Source organism: Osmerus eperlanus, chromosome 1 (genome assembly GCF_963692335.1).
Source record: "Osmerus eperlanus chromosome 1, fOsmEpe2.1, whole genome shotgun sequence".
NCBI classification, from domain to species: Eukaryota; Metazoa; Chordata; class Actinopteri; order Osmeriformes; family Osmeridae; genus Osmerus; species Osmerus eperlanus.
In genome coordinates, this window is record NC_085018.1 from 14,714,910 (window position 1) to 14,734,710 (window position 19,801).

General features: G+C 42.1%; 3 protein-coding genes across 3 annotated transcripts; 1 reads left to right on the plus strand and 2 right to left on the minus strand.

Annotated features, from left to right (window-relative positions):
• Positions 1-4,760: 4,760 nt before the first annotated feature.
• si:dkey-202e22.2 (netrin-4) lies at positions 4,761-8,238 on the plus strand. Its single transcript, XM_062456538.1, has 10 exons — positions 4,761-4,812; positions 4,966-5,435; positions 5,539-5,880; positions 6,140-6,266; positions 6,563-6,751; positions 6,961-7,177; positions 7,298-7,425; positions 7,544-7,609; positions 7,701-7,874; positions 8,056-8,238. Exons 1-10 carry the CDS (start codon positions 4,761-4,763, stop codon positions 8,190-8,192), a joined length of 1,902 nt encoding a protein of 633 aa, XP_062312522.1. The 3' UTR covers positions 8,193-8,238.
• A 2,728-nt stretch (positions 8,239-10,966) lies between these two features.
• chchd4a (coiled-coil-helix-coiled-coil-helix domain containing 4a) lies at positions 10,967-12,890 on the minus strand. The gene is made up of 3 exons (XM_062462098.1): positions 12,681-12,890; positions 12,135-12,233; positions 10,967-12,035 (listed from the first exon to the last, which is right to left on the minus strand). The coding sequence occupies exons 1-3, from the start codon at positions 12,700-12,702 to the stop codon at positions 11,587-11,589; spliced, it is 570 nt and encodes a 189-aa protein (XP_062318082.1). The 5' UTR covers positions 12,703-12,890; the 3' UTR covers positions 10,967-11,586.
• Positions 12,891-12,996: 106 nt separating this feature from the next.
• On the minus strand, positions 12,997-17,672 carry LOC134021350 (protein transport protein Sec61 subunit alpha-like 1). The gene is made up of 12 exons (XM_062462085.1): positions 17,559-17,672; positions 16,610-16,677; positions 16,444-16,509; positions 16,222-16,300; positions 15,848-15,979; positions 15,586-15,695; positions 15,322-15,475; positions 15,034-15,194; positions 14,729-14,926; positions 14,363-14,554; positions 14,191-14,267; positions 12,997-14,008 (listed from the first exon to the last, which is right to left on the minus strand). The coding sequence occupies exons 1-12, from the start codon at positions 17,563-17,565 to the stop codon at positions 13,822-13,824; spliced, it is 1,431 nt and encodes a 476-aa protein (XP_062318069.1). The 5' UTR covers positions 17,566-17,672; the 3' UTR covers positions 12,997-13,821.
• Between the last annotated feature and the right edge of the window lie 2,129 nt (positions 17,673-19,801).

A 19,801-nucleotide genomic window follows, 5' to 3' on the forward strand; every position in this document is an offset into this window, starting at 1 on the left:
CATCCAAGGCTCTTCTGACTTGGATCTGGTTGGCTAACCATGTTAACCATTAGTGGTTAGAGAGGATGAGCTCACTCACCAGGGGAACTCAGTCCCACCATCCTATTGGATGACCGCACCAACGATTAACCAACATCTAAGAATGACATTATCATATCAGAGGGCCAGGCCGTTTGATGTTCACAGCCCTCCTTGGTCTACGCAGCTTCATTAATTGTTTGCAGCTGCGTAATAAGGCAATGAGATCAGGCAAAGGAACTTGTTAAAATGAACCAAAGAAAATCTTATAAGCCCCAGTGTCTCTGATGAGGTGTCGGTCCTGCGAACGTAGATGTGAGCCAGGGCTTGGCGGGCGATCATGGTCGCGGCTGAAGCTAGAATCTACCACTGCTCTTAGGTTTATCAAACAGATCTGTGTTTGGAAGTTCTTTGCGGTGGAGCTGATTAGAATCTAACAAGTTTGTCATTGCTTTGATCCACCCTGCACCTCTTCTCCTATGGTCCTTCTTGTCCAGTGGCAGCTGTATCCTCATATTAACCAGCTGGAACACCATCAACTACAAAACGACCACAATACCCCCCTCCCCACACACACATGCACACACACACATCTCTCATCCCTCTTTGCCTCTCTCACCCAGGCTCCTTGGCTTCCACCCCAACCTCCCTACTTTAGCCCCCAACCCCACCTCCTGTTTTTACAGGGTCTGGGGTGTTGTGGGGGTCACGCCTGCAAATGTGACTCCATTTTTACAGTAATGAGAGAAGCATGTGCTACTAACTTTAGCTCCTCCTGAGGGCCAGATGTTGGTGTGATCAAACACTGCCCAACTCCCACCCCCTCCCACCCCGACCCCGACCACCACTACCAAACTCCTCTCATAGCTAGGGAGGCCAAACCAACCTTCTTCACCAACAACATATACATTCTATCCACAACCGTGTGCCCAGCAGGATGTAAACTACAGGTATTGTGTGTGTCTCGATGCTTTACGATAAAGTTGGGGAAAATATTTCACATTATGTGTATAAAGGTTTCATTTAGAAGGTAATCACACCACATCTGGACAAACTCAAATGTGTTCACCTCACATAAGCATTTATGGCCAATTGTCAAGTGCTTTACTCTTTTATGAGGGTTCCAAAAACACCTCTGCACTGCTGGAGTGTCACACATGCCAGTTAATGGATGAAATGGACACCCAGTTAGGGCAGAAAATGTCACACTAACATTGCAATGTTTGTGGATGTGCATTTTCGGAGCGCATGCCAGAGAAAGTGAAATGAAAGGGTGACCTGGGGTGTTAGGTTATATCATGATGTTGAATAAAGATTTAGTATGACCCTATGCCTTGTCCGCCATTGAAGTGGCCGCAAATGGTTGGGGTGCATCACAGGTGGATCCTTGGCATGCTTGTAAAGCGTTTAATGGGTGCATGGCGACAGCCCTTAAGTAGGGAATAGGGGTAGACTGAGTAAATCTCCATACTCACGGCCAGGGACCCAAAACAGCTGCATCTGCTTTCTTCTTCTCATTTGCCTCATTTCTCACTGTGACTTTTACGGGAAACTAAAGTCGCATTAAAGCTCAAAGATCAGAAACCATCGGTCACACAAGTATTCAGTGGACAGGAAACTCTTTACTGATTAAGTGTGATTGAGTGCACTGGTGTGTGTGAGTGTGTGTAGGTGTGTGTGACAAGCAGAGAGAAGACTTGCAGGTGTGTGTGCATTGGGCATGGTGGTGAACTCTATAGTAAGGCAGTATAGATGTATTGTTATTCTCCAGTCTCTGTGTCTTGACTTTTAACCTTGTCTGTCGTCTGGTTGACCTTGTTCAACTTTTGTACAACTTTTGTGATTTACATAACATTCCTAGAGCAGACATTTCCAATCCTCTCTATCCAGTGGAATTGGTGGAAAAAATTACCACAAATAATAACACAATACCATATAAGTCAGAGTGGGAAAACTTTAAATAAATTCTGTGTAAAAGGTTTCTTTGCATGTTGTATGTGTTTGGGACATTCAGTTCAGATATCAGACATGAGTTTCAGCTGCATTCATAAAATACATCACTGCCACTCAACCAAAACCTATTAAATCAAAACCATTTTCAGAATAATTCAGACAGTTTCAATGAGAAAAAAAGAGATTATAAATCAAAACATGTGTTAATGTTAATGCACTCCTGGAACACACACACAGTGCATTATTACTTTGCCACTCTACCCTATCGTTACACAGAGGCTGCCTCATCTGGCTTTTATCAGTCCCTTGCCTGACAGCATAATCTGTGTAATTTATTCTTTTAGATCAAAGAACCTGTCTGCATTCTAAACCCTTTTAAGACAAACACAGATGCCAGTGTACACAATGCTCAAAAGAATGTTGATGCACATGTTCACCAACATGTTCATGGTCATGGATTGTCAAAGAGAACTGTAAGGAGGCACAAATCATGACAGAGCTAATGTTTTGGATCCTAATTCTAACCTTTTCCATTTAAACACTGCCCAGTTGTACTCTGCAAAGTCCTATTTATGGAATTTCGGTTGTCATGACCCACCTTGTTGAAATATTTGATACTGTAGGCATGGTCTATCTCAATGGCTTTCTTTCATATCCATCCAACTGCCCACAGCTCTGTCATGCCATGGTGTTTTCAGTGGGCTATAATGATAACAACTGCACTTAATCTGACAAATGATTAGAGTATTTATGAACAATTATTACAATTAAATGATCCCAAAATCATACTACCTCTACAGGGTGACCAATCCCAGACGTGAAATAATACAACGTTCATGCATATAAAGGAATGGCAGGCAGTAACACAGATAGAACAAAGATACAGCAGCAGAGGCAGAAAGATTTTTATTTGAGTTGACAAGGGTGAGGTGAAGACTGACACCGTTTTCTCGACACATGCATGAATGACCTGCATGAACTAACACTGAGTATTATAGGGGCAGGGGGATCCCTGACAGCATGACCTTGCTCCCTGACCCAAGCCTCTGTTAAGTCCTGTAAATGAGAGAGACTAACAATTAGAACCGGAGTCACATGGAAGATAGGTGATCTCTGCGACTTTCCTTCATGAAAATGCCCAATTATCTATGAAAATAATAAGGAAATGCATACTCCTTCCACTTTCTCTCTCACTACCACTGTCGACCACGATGTTGTGGATTTGTGTTATCATGTGGGATGTTCACAACAATGTTTTTTATTGGTTGTGGGTTGGCACCATCACCCACAATTACTGGGAAGTCAATTAACATTTGACTGTTTCTATTTTCCATCTGAAACAAGCAGTTTAACTAGTTTTTCAAATGTCCTGCTTTATAAAGGTTTTCACGGTCTTGTTAAATCCTGTGGGTGCTTTCAAGTGAGATGCAAATTACGTCAAATGAAACCTCAATTCTGAAATTGTAACTTCACAAACATTTATTTCCAAAATACACAAATATATGTATCAGAGCTATCACAGACTAAAATATAAGAACACCACATGCATACACACAAGCATGTGCACACACACACACACACACACAGTATTTCTATCCCACGCTCTCTGAATTTATTTCCAAGAGTAAGCCTCACTGTCCAAAAACCTTACAGTGACACAATCACCTGTCCTACATTTGTTTGTGTCCAATGCAACTAATAGCAAATCCCTCACAAACAAGAGTAACACAGTTCCCCATAAAATGATTCATGACACATACTGCAGTTAAAGGGACCAAAGGGATAAACTAAGATGACCCTTGAAAATGATGGGGAGGCCACAGTGAGCTTCCAGACACAAAAGGGATTTATAGGAACAAAGTCCAATTTAATGTGTATATTTAAATTTATGAGCCCTTTATCTTCATTGTACTGTAAATCTGAAAAGATCTTGTGTTCCACAAACTAGCATCTTCAAAGGAACAGAAATGCATAACATGGTACTGTTCATTTTATGTCATAATGTATGTTCTATGCAAGACAATTATTTACATGCAAGGTGAATATTTGCTCTAACATTATGTATTTATTATTGGATATAGCTGTATTGTTGATGACATGATTTGGAAAACTCAAACTCAAACTTGCAAAACTATCTCAGTGGTTTAAACGGTAGGAGAAAGGTTAACAAAGAATAGGCTACTCACGCTTGTCGTTGTTTTGGAGTCTGAGTGGAAGTAATTAGTTTGCCGACAGATTTAAAGAGACATATTTTCGAAGTTAAATTCGGTAATAAATAAATAATAAATAAAGGCAATACACCAGCTGTCCACAGAGGGCTCTGCATAAATACAGAGCGCTCGCTTATTTGTGCGTAATTTCAGTTGGGTATGTTCCAGGCGCTTGTGTACTTATAGCCTCTCCATTAAAAACTGATAATCATGAACACTTCAGCGGAAGTAACAGGATTTATGAATAGATGGAGGTAAATAATAGTTACATATAAACCTTTTTAAATGGCAACATCTTCCCTTTTTAACATGCTATTGTCCTGAATATTTGCACTTGGATTATCGAATGGCTTTTAATCAATCCGGCTCGCATTATGGACCACCGACCACATTCAAGACGCTTCCTGTTCGACATTAAAAAGGATTAAATTAAAACATAGATCAGACTTGACCACTGGATACGAATTCCAAGACAGTGATAAGTGAAGTGCTCATCCTTTGACTAAATAAATGTATGGCATCAGATAGAAGACTTTGTTATGTAGAATACCTTTGCTGGGAAGTCACCTCAGAATAGAGATGCTTGCAATTAACTATGCGCTGTTCTTCATTGTTATGCACAGCGGAACAGGTGAGTAGCCTATCACATGTCTGGACACCACCATAACATCATCAAATAAATACTGAACATCTCTTACCGTTCATCTTAGTTACTTTAGTTTTTACATCATATTTCAGATCCGTATTTTTTCACTGAGAAACTATCTCCATCTGCCCTCTTTAGCATCCAGATGTGTGGACCATGCTTGCAGTCCTCCTCTGGGCAACCTAGCCAGTGGTCGGAGCCTCCGCACTCTTTCAGGCTGCTGTGGAAATAGCTCCCAGGACACCCCATGTCCCTCTCCTCACCACGTCTGCTTTGAGCAACTCCACCCACCTGCCCACATGGTGGACAATCCCTTCCTGCACCCAGACACCTGGTGGAAGTCCAGGGCTAGTGCTGGGCAACAGGATGAGATCCATCTAGACCTTGAGACCAAATTCTTCCTGACTCATGTGATCCTGCTGTTTCATTCCCCCCAACCTGCTGCCATGGCCATAGAGCGATCCCAGGATTACGGCCAGACGTGGGAGACGCTGAAACTGTTTGCTAAAAACTGCATTCGGGAGTTTGGACTTCCTGACGACAGCAGTCAGGCAGGGTCTCTGTGTACTTCCCGCTACTCCAGTGCCACCACATGCAGCAGAGGGGAGGTAAGAGGCCATTGTGTCTGTTGGACATGCTGATTCCTGTCGGTTCTACAATATGTCAATGAGTCAGTCGGCATATTGTGACTGTACAGCATGTCTCTCCCAGGTGATATATCGGGCGCTTGGCCCGAGTGATGGTGGAGTACTTGACCCCTACAGTCCCGAGGCCCTGGTCCAGCTGACTCTGACCAGCCTCCGCATACGTCTCATCAAGGCCCAGGCCTGCCAGTCTTCTTCATCCTCATCTTCTTCCTTGAGCCCCTCTATGGAACCCCCCGACCCTCTCACGGTTGGGAGCGCTTTACCCTCCCTGTCCATATCAGAGTCCTCAGCCACACCATCCTTTTCCATTTACACCCTACTGGCGAGAGGAACATGCCTGTGTCATGGCCATGCAGAGCAATGTGTAGACAGTAGCAGCCAGGAGACACCAGAGGACGGCAACTTGGTGAGTGATCCATTTCTGTATAACATTTTATATTGTTTTCACTGTTCTCCATCTCGGCACTCGGCCATGTGGTGCTGATCTATCCGATTGTCTATCATGCTGCTGTCAAACTGTTCTTCATGGTGTATGGCTTTGCAAGTGTCTGTTTGTGCTCAAAGACTGCTCTCACTGGAAGGTGTTCTTAAAGACCCATCGCTTGTTGCAGATGCCTGGTAGTAGTTGGTGCATGTGTGTACTGTGAAATACACCTGTATTGCAGGTTCCAGGCAGCTGTGTGTGTACTCACCACACAGCAGGGGAGCACTGTGAAAGGTGTGCCCCTCTGTACAATGACCGTGCCTGGAGGCCAGCAAATGGTAGCAGTGGGGAGCCACACCCCTGCCAGAGTAAGTACTCTGTGAGGGTCAAACTACAGTCAATATAAGAAAGCTATAATACAACTGAGCAAATAAAACCTTGGTTATTACTCATTGCCTCAGTCCTCTGAACTACTGCATTTTAACTACCTGTCGATTAGACACTTGCTCTTCCCTAATTCTACTCATATCCAAACTATCCTTTTGCTAATTGGACGGCCTAATAACAAGTCACAACTGAGTGAGGGCAAAGAGAAGGAAAACATTCGAACACTTGAATGTTTCAAACATGAATCCTCTCTTACCCCCTCTCTCCTGCTGGCCAGAATGTGAGTGTCACAGCCACGCAGACAGCTGTCACTTCTCCAAGAGGGCATGGCTCTCCTCAGGGGGTAGGAGCGGGGGGGTCTGTGATAACTGCCGACACAATACAGCTGGGCGCAAGTGCCAGCGATGTCGCCATGGTTACCACCGCCATCCGACCATGCCCCTCAACTCCCCCTATGCCTGCACACGTAAGTGAGGACAAGGGATTGGGCTAGCTGGTTTGATATACGTCTGTTTCCTGTTCAGTTCTCAATGAAAAATGTCTTATCATCACCCCCTTCTGGTAAAGAACTGCATTAGCATTATGGGAAAGTGTATAATAAAGCGATGTTTATGTCTGATTTATGTTATAACATAAATGATTATACATAAATTGTCTTTGTGTCCATTTTTCCAGGTTGCAGGTGTGACTCAGTGGGGTCATTGTCAGGCCACTCTGGGCAGAAGGGCCCGTGGTGCCACTCTAGGAGTGGGCAGTGCCCCTGTAAGCCTGGTGTTGGAGGCACCAGCTGCAGCCACTGCCTCCCTGGGTACTGGGAATATGGGGAGGAGGGGTGCAAACCATGCACTTGTCCTCTGAGCTGTGATCCATTCACAGGTCACTGCCTTGACAGGTTAGGCCCAGGCCTCTTACTGTCCAAAGCAACAGTGATTGCATACTCGCTGTATAATCATGTCCTACAGTACACAGTTGACTGCACATTGACCCCATACCCCCATTTTCACTTCATCAGCTTCAGGAATAACCAGGTTTTCAACGTGCCCATTGGTGGAAAGATTCCTGATGTGGACATTTTGACGACTAATGAGGGTAAGGCTTTGTGGCCAAAGGAGCTTGCCATCTCTGCACTGCACTACACAGGTAAGCAAGCAGTGTGTAAACAAACATGATAAATATAATATGGCTAATGTACATTTGCTTTATGTTTATCTCTGATTAAGCTTTTAAGAGTAAGAACAATTCATTTGACTGTTAACAGGGAAATGTAGCTGTAAGGAGAAAAAACTGAGTGTATCTGACCTTTGTAAAACCAAACATGACTATGGTAAGACAGTTCAAATAAAATACATTTAAGGTCAAATGCACTGTTTGAGTTGTACAAATAATTATACAAGATTGGTTTCTGGTTGTGGCAGTGATCAAGGCCAGTGTGTTGTCTGCTCATGACAAGGGGAGCCATGCTGAGGTTCAGGTCAAAGTTCGCAAGGTTCTGCGATCAGGACAGGTGACTCAGGTGTCCCAGGGCACTCTTAGTCTCTATCCCTTGTCTTGGACCAGCAGAGGGTGCACCTGCCCCATCCTAAACCCAGGTAGTCCAATATTAAAGCCGAAACACATTTCAGTAAACATCCAATAGTGCAAATTGTATTTTTCATGGTAGATGTCATCTGTAACTAGTAATATGTAACCATTACCCAGTTATGATACATCTTGAATAACAATAATTCTAAACTAGCCCAGGCCAACCCCATCCATCTCTCTTTCCCCCAGGTGTGGAGTACCTGCTGGCAGGCCCTGAAGAGGCTGGGACGGGGCGACTGCTGGTCACCATGCAGAGTGTGGTGGTGCCCTGGTCCCCTCAGCTAGGGGTTCACATAGCAGAGGGCCTCAGACACAGCTGCCCATGACCAGTGAACTGTGCACACCCCGGAAACAGAGGAGCACTCAGAACAGAAATGGACTGTAGTCAAACTGATTACTCCACTAATGGACTGCATTTCAGTTTAGGTCACTGGTTACCACTTTTCCCAATGTAAACATTCTGCCATTCTGTAAACGTGATGAGATGACAGAGTTCTCCAGAATGAAGTGAATATGAAAGGTGGTTCCACGAGTCATCTCTCAGACATGGGCAGAAATATTTTTTTCTGGAATCCAATGAATGCTAGAGTAGTTAAACGTGGTCACTTAAGTGTGAACTACAACACATAATGAACCTGGAATGCAGGCTTGATAGCTTTTTCTAACATTTAGTTTAAATACAATATAATTATGTAGCCTACAACTAAACATATTAACTACAGGAGTCACATGCCAACTTAGATTTGCCTCAATACATTTTGATAATGTTCTAGATGCACAGCACTTCTGAATATATATATAAAGAATTTTGCTAAAAAACCTTCATGTAATTTTCTACTTAAACACTTTAAATAAAATGTAACATATTAATACAAAGGGGAATATGGTTTTACTACCCTCTGGAACAAATCACTATCTAGACACACTAACCACATAAGTAATAGAAATCAAATGACATATAGTTCTCCATTCTGTTTAATCAAGACAGGGAAAAAGGATACTAGTGCATTGAGGCTTAAAACATGTTTGAATACACAGCAAAACAAGATTCAGGCATTAGGAACACCAAGGATTGTACAAAAGCAGTTTCAGACCGACACATAGCTCCAATGCCTCCACAGAGGCTCACCAGACGTTTTTCAGAAGAGGACCAGAAAATGAAGGGACAAAATAAGTCAACTTCACTTTCAATTAGATGTAATATGATCTTGAATTAGTATGTATATTGTGAGGTGTCCTTCTGATCAACTCAAAATTCAGTTCAATTTTATTTATGATTTTGAAAAAGATTGCATTGATATTTAGAATCACATAATTTGGGTATGTCTTTTTAATTATAGAAAATTATAATCCAAAAGCCACTTGAACAACAAGATGTGTTAAAACCTGAGACAAGAATAAACTAAAAGAGTAGATGAAGGTATACAGTTAGGTCCATAAATATTTGGACATTGACACAATTGTCATCATTTTGGCTCTGTATACCACCACAATGGATTTGAAATGAAACAATCAAGATGTGCTTTAAGTGCAGACTTTCAGCTTTAATTTCAGGGTATTTACATCCAAATCAGGTGAACGGTGTAGGAATTACAATACATTTTATATGTGGCCCCCCCCTTTTTAAGGGACCAAAAGTAATTGGACAAACTAACATAATCATAAATCTAATTGTCACTTTTAATACTTGGTTGCAAATCCTTTGCAGTCAATGACAGCCTGAAGTCTGGAACCCATAGACATCACCAGACGCTGGGTTTCGTCCCTGGTGATGCTCTGCCAGGCCTCTACTGCAACTGTTTTCAGTTCCTGCTTGTTCTTGGGGCATTTTCCCTTCAGTTTTGTCTTTAGCAAGTGAAATGCATGCTCAATTGGATTTAGGTCAGGTGATTGACTTGGCCATTGCAGAACATTCCACTTCTTTGCCTTAAAAAAACTCTTTGGTTGCTTTCGCAGTATGCTTCGGGTCATTGTCCATCTGCACTGTGAAGCGCCGTCCTATGAGTTCTGAAGCATTTGGCTGAATCTGAGCAGATAATATTGCCAGAAACACTTCAGAATTCATCCTACTGCTTTTGTCAGCAGTCACATCATCGATAAATACAAGGGAACCAGTTCCATTGGCAGCCATACATGCCCACGCCATAACACTACCTCCACCATGCTTCACTGATGAGGTGGTATGCTTTGGATCATGAGCAGTTCCTTCCCTTCTCCATACTCTTCTCTTCCCATCATTCAGGTACAAGTTGATCTTGGTCTCATCTGTCCATAGGATGTTGTTCCAGAACTGTACAGGGTCTTTTAATGTTTTTTGGCAAACTCTAATCTGGTCTTCCTGTTTTTGAGACTCACCAATGGTTTACATCTTGTGGTGAACCCTCTGTATTTACTCTGGTGAAGTCTTCTCTTAATTTTTGACTTTGACACAGATACGCCTACCTCCTGGAGAGTGTTCTTGATCTGGCCAACTGTTGTGAAGGGGTTTTTCTTCACCAGGGAAAGAATTCTTCTGTCATCCACCACAGTTGTTTTCCGTGGTCTTCCGGGTCTTTTGGTGTTGCTGAGCTCACCAGTGCGTTCTTTCTTTTTAAGAATGTACCAAACAGTTGATTGAGCCACACCTAATGTTTTTGCTATCTCTCTGATAGGTTTGTTTTGATTTTTCAGCCTAACGATGGCTTGCTTCACTGATGGTGACAGCTCTTTGGACTTCATATTGAGAGTTGACAGCAACAGATTCCAAACACAAATACCATACTTGAAATGAACTCTAGACCTTTTATCTGCTCCTTGTCAATGAAATAACGAACTCCCATGATGGAATAACATACACCTGGCCATGGAACAGCTGAGCAGCCAATTGTCCAATTACTTTTGGTCCCTTAAAAAGGGGGGGGCCACATATAAAATGTATTGTAATTCCTAAACCGTTCACCTGATTTGGATGTAAATACCCTGAAATTAAAGCTGAAAGTCTGCACTTAAAGCACATCTTGATTGTTTCATTTCAAATCCATTGTGGTGGTATACAGAGCCAAAATGATGAAAATTGTGTCAATGTCCAAATATTTATGGACCTAACTGTACATACACACACACCGGCTATCATATATTTTTGCAAGTGAGATGAAAAGGGATAGTTTGCCAACACAATCTTTGGTATGCTGATAGGTAATTATGATTAAGCTTTAATTAAAAATTAAAAATCTAAGTGTTAATGTTGGGGGGGGGGGGTATTGACATTGCAAGCTTAAGTTAAGTGACACTAATACAGTCTGAGCAGTTACACCTACAGTAGGTTACACATCACCAGTGTAGCATTAATGATCAATGGCACAGAATCAACTCATCTGATTTGTAGCAGGACAATACACTACAAAACCCTGTAATGGAGAGACCTTAGTGAAATCCACCCAAAACAAAGAAGCTCTCATCTTAAATCATCACTATTGGGACTCTCCAAGCTTAGAATACAATAGCTTAAGAAAAAATGTCTTACGTATTTTTCTTTTGATCATCCCCCTTGTCTTCATGACTTGTCCCTACATTAACAAGATCTTCCTTGAGGCTGGGTTGTGTCTCTGGTTCTCTGCCCTTGTGACAAGATTTGAACATAGAGGGCAAGTTTGGAGTATCCAACCTCACACAGAGAGCCTTCTGTAGGGCAGTTAATCTTTTACAGAGAGACAGAGAGGCCGCAGATGGCGATGCATTGTTTTAGCTGGTAGCTTGGCTGTCTGTGGATGGCATATTGTCAGATGGGCCTGATTCAGAGGGGGATTCAGATGGGCCTGATTCAGATGGGCCTGATTCAGATGGGCCTGATTCAGATGGGCCTGATTCAGATGGGCCTGATTCAGATGGGCCTGATTCAGAGTCAGTGGAGGGGGCTGAGGGAAGGCCAGTGTCCTCAGTTGGTGCAGTGACATCAACCCCTCCCTGAGGGGGGCTCTCGTTTTCATCCTCCTGGGGATAAAGCTCAGGGTATTTCTGCATGCACTCCTGCATGTTCCGGAAATTGTCGATACACTCAGAACCCTTAACTTCTTCATTGCTGTAGTGGAAACAGGAGAAGGCCTCCTTGAACTGCTGACCACAGGGCCCACTGGCCATGCCCCCCAGGCACGGGCAGTTCCAGTTTACATCCCCATTGGGCAGGATCAAACCTATAGAAATAGAAAAACAGACCACACACACTCAATGAACTAGTCGTGATGCTAGGAGATACTGAACAAAATAAAAGCATCTATTGGCACTCTACTAACCATGGTCTTCATAGGGGTCATTAGGGTCATCAGCAATGAGCTCAGCATTGCTTGGCATCTCATGGTCTTCTTTAGTTACAAAGATAATACGATCTTTTCCTGTAGGGGAGAACACATGTATCTAAGAATGGCTTCTCTTAGGTAATGAAAACTTGACTTAAACATAATACTAGCACCTTTGACAGAACCGTAAGACAGAGGATAAAACTCAAAAAAATAAATTGCCCAATGTAGCTCAATCCGTGACTGCTGTTAATGCTGACGACTCATGAGTCTAGACTCAAATTTAGCTTGGCTATTTGATTTGCTAAACCCGATTGCAAAGAAGTTAAAATAGCAAGACGGTTACGGTTAAGGCAATCGTGGATCATGGCTAGATAGCAAGGTTGCAAGCTCAAGCGACAGGGTAATGTGACACTCCGAGAAATTGAAATCATGCCATGGTGCTAACTTGCCAGCTAACTTGAGCTAGCTAGATCTCGCAGGCATGACATGACATTGGGGAAACGCATGGAATGAATGACAAGCCAGCACCGCAACACTTACCCTCTTGCTTGCAGTAAGACATGTTTTCGAAGGTTGGTATCTGTCGGCCCACGTTATATATTCACAATGGTACAATTCTTAAAATAATGTAATTAACCATCAATGTTACAGGACATTCATTAGTGATTTGTCGGTTTCCGACAGTTCGAGCTGCCCGGTTACCCCTGACCTAATGCTACTTTCAGTCGCGCAGCGATGACGTCAGATTTGAGTCAGCGGCGGTTCAACACAAACTAGCTATTTCTACATCAGCCTAGTGAGAAAGCCATGTTGATGTATAACTAACCATTTAAATTGATAACACAACTTCAAAGACTGTTGGAAAAAAATCATTTTTAATAATACAATTATGTCCAATACAGAAAGTAAGAACCAAAAACGAGCCCCCATTCTTTCCCTACCAAACCCACCCTCATCCAACCACATCAGGCAGTTTTTGCAGCGATTCAGTCTGGGACTAAAAAAGTGGACTACAGACACACACTTCCCTTTTAGGACCCAGACAGGACATTGTGCCCTTGATAAGACCTGCGTGAAAACAAGTATTTCATGATTTAAAACATCAATATAAATGAAAACCAACTAAGCTTTTTGGGAGATTCCTTGAGCCATTTCAGAAAGACATGTACAAGTATATGTAATGCATTCTAATAACATACTCTTAAAACCCCATGTGCAGCGTTCAATTACCTGAAATGAACATGGCTTTTTTCACTCTCCAAAAGTGAGTTTAAACACTAACTCCATCAGATGGTGACTAGATGGTTAAATGTCAGCAAATTAAGCCTGAGGTATGTCCACGACAATCTCAGACCTTTGCGCTTTTCACCATGCTTCAGAAGATAGGACAGTCGGTAAAGACTTAACCTGGATGGTCTGATGAAGAGAGGAGGGTAATAGAAAGAGGCAGAAGAAGCTCAATTCCATGCTGAACACTGAGACAAGCTGCTCATTTCCACTCCCAAATAAAACCCAGCCTGTATTGAAACCTTGAGGGCTACTGGGAACACATTAGTGGCTGAGAACAAGCACACTTCCCAGGACAAGAATGTATTGATTGTGCGCATTTAACAAAATGCTAAAGAAAATAATTTGAAGGATGGAGGCATGTGTCTGTTGTATGTGTTAAAGGATGTGCTTTCTAGAACAGTAGAGCTCCCATGCTGCCCATTTCACTCTGCTCCTTGACGAAGATCTCAAAGTACTGGTAGATGATGGTGACAGCCAATAGGATTCCAGTACCAGAGCCAATGGCACCCAGGAAGTCAGCCATGACAGACAGCCCTCCTATGCATAAACCTCCAAATGCAGCAGCAGTAGGGATGTACCTGCAATTAAAAAGTTTTAATGTGACAAGCTATTTAAGCTATTAAGTAATCATTATTATTATACATTTATTGAAGCTGTAATCTCTTGCTCTGTAGTCAAATGCTCTACCACTGAGCTGTATCCAACGCAACATTTCAACTGTAATATATAAGTAAGAGTCTGATGATGTGTTCATTCTTACCTGTTGAGCTCATGAACCATGGAGGTCTCCCTGTGTCCTCTCATTACCATCTGCTGTTCCTTCAGCTGCTTGGCCACCTGTCACACCCAAACAGCACGGTTAAGACCTCTGATCAACCCCGTAAGAGAAGGCGTGTTAACCGACGCATAAACAGAAGGTGTGATGTGCTTACATCTTTGGCGGAGGACCCTGACACCTCGATCCAGGTCTTGGAGAAGAAGGCGCAGGATCCCAGCATGAAGACGATGTAGATGACAGCATGGACCGGGTCATCCAGGACGGAGCCAAACGACTCCGGGGGAGAGAGGTAGTAGCAGAGACCAGCCACCGGGTAGGCACGGGCTGGGCCTCCGCTAGAAGTGTCCTGAACACCAGAGCACACACACGAGTCAGTTAGTCATTTACATTTAGTCATGACGTAAAGTGTTATACCTTACAACTAAACCAGTTGGTAATAGTGCTGAGTAAAAGGTAAACATTACATTTGTATAACGGCCACTTATGCAGTAATATTCAGCCACTCAAAATAGATACTTACAGACCAGGTCCCCAGCAGGTTAACAATGAAGTTGCCACTAAACCGAGTCGACAGCATCTGAGAGATGACGTACAGATTGGACACAAGGGCAGACTGGAGGATGATGGGAATGTTGGAGGTGTAGAACAGCTTGATGGGGTAGGTGTTGTACTGTCCACGGTAGCGGGCTGACTTAATGGGCAGATCCACTCTGAAGCCCTAGAAGAAGAGGACAGAATGGTTCCCTTATTTAATTCACAAGTCCTCATTCTTTACCCAGTGGTTTGGAAAGCAGGCTACATCCTCCAACTGAGTTGTCAACTGACCTGGAAGTATATGACCACGGCGAACACGAAGACGGTGGCGATGAGGTTCATGAGGTTGGGAAGGTTCTGTCTGTAGAAGGCCTCCCTCAAGGCACGCACCTTGTCTGTCCTGGTGGCCAGCAGATGGAAGAGAGCAATGATGGCTCCTTCAAACTCAGTACCTGAAACGTCAAACACACAAGGGGATGAATATTAAAAGGAAAACTTTATTTACATCTTTGTTTCACACTATTTTAGGTTTGTTTGGGTGCCTTAACTAGATCCCATCAGTCAGAAGGCTGTACAAACCTCTGCCAGTGTTGACAGTAGTGGGGCTGAAGGCCTTCCAGACAATAGTCTCACAAATGTTGGTGGCGATGAACAGGGAGATACCAGAGCCCAGACCATATCCCTTCTGCAGCAGCTCATCCAGCAGCAACACAATCAGACCGGCAACAAACAGCTGGACAGGACAAGAGAAGGACCTTAACAACAGAGTTCTGAATGATACATGGTCAATGCTAATGTTCAGGTTTGGATCACTCATATGGATCATTGTCTGTGGGCTCTAACCTGAATGATGATGAGCAGACAGACCCCAGCACCCATTTCAGAGGGGTCTCCATACATGCCCGTCATCACGTACACAATGGCCTGTCCAATGGTGATGATCATTCCGAACACTGCAAGGCACAATGTAGGTTGCATTCGTGTAGAGAACAGAGAAAGTGTAGGTCTGGCATCCTTGTACACTATAACAAACTCTAAGTCTATAGTGAGTTAAAGTGGGTGCTTGTGTGGATGATGGCGTTTGAAAGTGAAACAGAAGACCTACATTTCTGAGCTCCATTGAACAGAGCTCTGTCCTTTGGGGTGTCACCAACTTCAATGATCTTGGCTCCTGCAAGCAGTTGCATGATGAGCCCCGAAGTGACGATGGGTGAGATGCCCAGCTCCATCAGAGTACCTACAAGACAAAAAGGAAGGGAGAGAAAGAGACACTCAGATATGCTGAATTCTACCAAGCTCTTGTCCAACTTGTATCTAAAGCAACAACAGTGCAGGGAATCATTTGAACCTGCAATTTCTTAATCTGCAGTCAAGTGCTCTAACCACTGAGCTACACCCTCGCCAAACCACAACATTACAGACAGTTAGCTCTTGAATCAAACGGTACAATCATTTTATGAAACAGCCCACTTTACACACCTCTGTTGGAAGCCAAGATTACTCTCATCCAGTAGAAAGGATCTGCTGAGTCTGATGACATGATGCCAAAGAGAGGAATCTGAAGGAGAAACAAGAGAGAACAACAGCCCTTTAGTGTCTCAATGACTAGCAACCTGCAAACAGACTTCAAGACAAGAATAACTTGTACAGTAATGGCAAGTAAAAGAATTCACTGTTGAGCTGAACCCAGCAGATACTAACCTGGCAGCACACCAGGAAGATGAAGAGAGTGATGGCAGTCCATAGTACTTTTTCCCTAAATTGAATCTGTAATTACAAGGAAAAAAAGGGATGTTAGATAATTAAACTCCAGATACAATGATCTACATTTGGAGAGCTTCTACACATTACTACCCCCACACTGTACCTTTCTTTCTGGTTTCTGGATCTCAGGTAAGACCGCACAGAAGGGCTTTATGACTTCCAAAAATTTAACTAAAGAGAGAAAAAAAGGTTATTAACATTTGCCAATTCCAAAAGTATGTAACTGAAGTGAAATGTATAGTACTAGCCTAGTTTTTGACTTTTCCAATAAACAAATGGGTACTGTAGTACCACGTCACTCAATCTAGTTTGTAGACAGCAAAAGCAATATAGGAATGTCGACTAGCCCATTATTACATTGGATAACAAAACAAATTCATTTTTATTTTGAGTAGTTATATAAAAATGCAAATGAATGACAAGCTATTGTATTTAAATTAAGATATCAACAATTGAGTTTCACCTAGCTAGTATGCAAACGTTTCCAGCCGAGTTGTGTCCCTGCAGCGCTAGCGAGCAGTTAGCTAGCTAGCCTCAAACATACTGTTATAGACTCACTGTTATACAAGTAAAATCAACACAACGTTCAGATTTGGACTGTGTCAAACTTTTTTGTTCGGTAATTGCATCTGACCAACTGGATGAATGGGATAATGCAAAGCAACTAACTATCTCAGCTATGGTTTATGCTACCATTGAGTAGCCACCCTCTTTGGCAGATTAGTTTAGTGCTGGCTAGCTAGCAGCAACCCCTATTTGTATTGCATTGTCTAGCGTGCCAACTTGATATGTCAATGACAATGATGGCGATAACGTTAGGGAGTTTAGTGAGGTACACAGCATATTATTTGTGTAAATTAACTGGGTAGTTGCTCAAATGTTATTACCAAGTAATAACCAGGGCCTGACAATCAAATAGCAAGACTGGCTACCTTTACTGATAGCTAGTAAGCTAAATGTCTATTCATACACCAATGCAAACAGTTAGAGCGTATTTTTACCATATCAATCCTGTTTAATAGATGTATATGTCTAGTAAGAAGATTACTTACTGCCCATGGTGTCGTTTGTCCGATTCCTAATATGTTAATGGTGCCACTTTGAAGGATCAGCACGGTTTGTGTGGCACCATCCAGCCGCTCCACACTGAAAAGAAAGCTCTGTAAAAGACACGTCACCAATGAAGCTGCTACTACACGTCAGATCTTTGAGGATCTTCTGTTTTTGAGCAATCATCACCATCCACAAGATCCCAAGCAGCGTCTCAATGAGTTGGCCAATTTTAGGTAATTAAATCAATCAAAACAAAAATATATATTAGGAGCATGTTAATACAACTTATAAGTTGTTTAGGAATGCATGAATAGGCAATAATTCTTTGGAACTTCATAAACTTTGGACCTGCACTAGAAATGATGAACAAACAGTATGCACTTGATTCGTTTTTTATCAATGCATGCATTCATTCCAGTGTGTAAACGTGTTTAAACACGCTCATGTGCATTTTTTTCTGCAAAAGAGAAGCTGTAATAAACGAATACATAAAACTAACGTTTCAGTCCTCTTGCAGTCAGAGGTAATTTTCTGAAAACAGTTTACGAATTTGATTTATACAGTAGGAATTGTTGTCTGCTCAATGCCAAGAGACATGAAGACAATCAGTTGCTCGTTGAAACTTGCCAATTTGTTTCAAATCATTCAGTAAGTAGGCTATTCTTTGCCACTAGAGATCAGTATTATACCAGTGATGATCGACCAGTTACAGCAAGTAATATACGTAAGTAAACACTGTCATTAGTCTACCTAAAACAAAGGTAAAATGATATTTTAATTATATTTTGACTAAACTCGCAAAATGTATTTTTGTAAACATGATAAACCAACGTAGATACATTATATACTGTTGATAGAGATATTAGTTTTGTTTAGTTGAGTTTGGTGAATGAGCCTGGAATTGTATGCAAAAATGAAGACATAACAGTTATTTATCCACATACACATATTTTGGGGACAGGCAATTCTAAAGATCTAATCACCTACTGTATCTCCGGAATTCTTTCTCATTGTTGATTATATTTCAAGTGAAACATGGAGCATCTAAATAATGTGGTAGTTGTTGACTAATGACCAATCAAACCCAATAGCCCATAGCTGTCTTTTATTCTAGTTGAAGGGTCGTCAAAAAAGGTTTATCTGACTGTCATAAACTCCTTGTCTCTGAGTACACAATGAACCCATATAAAACCCCTGAAGGAAAAACAAAAACACCTCATACAAGACAGAAAGGGGTGAAACCCATTTACTGAAACACATCTGAGTACTGGTTGTAAATTGTATTTAATAGTTATTTTCTTGGATGTCAGTTATATTGCAGGATATGCATTGTGGCTGCCGATGACAGCGTGAATTTAGTCAAATCACTGATCTCCAGTAAAACAACGGCACCTTAATTAGCACCTGGGACCTCTACCAACCCTATCTGTCAGCTGACTGCCTGAATATGATTAGTTTGATTAGGGCATCAACCTTGATTAAATCAATCAAAATCATAATCTTTTTGGGGACAAAAAAATATAGGGACTAGGGAACTGGTTGCATAAAAAGTGAATGACTGACACCCACTGTGAGCTCCTTAAAATGTATCTGTGCTTATTTGTATTGCAACAAGTGGTATTGACTTCAGTCCTGAAGAGGTGGTTATGAATGCTTTATGTACTGTATATTTTTGGTATAGTTTAATATAAGGAGCATCATTGAGGGAATAGGTATAACCATTTGACTGCATAAGCTCTGACACATGTAAGAGTGCAAAAATAAGTTCTTGTCTGTCTTCATTAAGGCATAACTGGCTCCATAAGTCCACCCACAGTAATGTGCAGAGCTGTGCAGACATACAGACTGCCTGTGGCGTGGGAAGTTGATATGAGAACATAAGAACGTGGTGATGTAGGCAGGCAGCAAATATGCTTTCATTCCAGATTAGTCAGATCTTATATTCTTATTTTTAGAGGCCTAATAATATACAGTGGACTGCTAGGTGTGCAGGCATGTGTATGACGGTGTTACAGGAGTCTGGATGGGACATATTTTCACTGCACATCAACATTGATTAATACCATATGAGTTTGCAACTATAGCCTGTACTGTATATATTCATATTCTGCAACGTAAACGAAAATGTATGACCTTGGTAGTACAGTCTACTCACACCCTGACCTCATCTATCAGTATGTACATATGAGGAGCCTTGTTAGAGAATTTGGAGTGTTATTAGTAGTACAGTCTACTCACACCC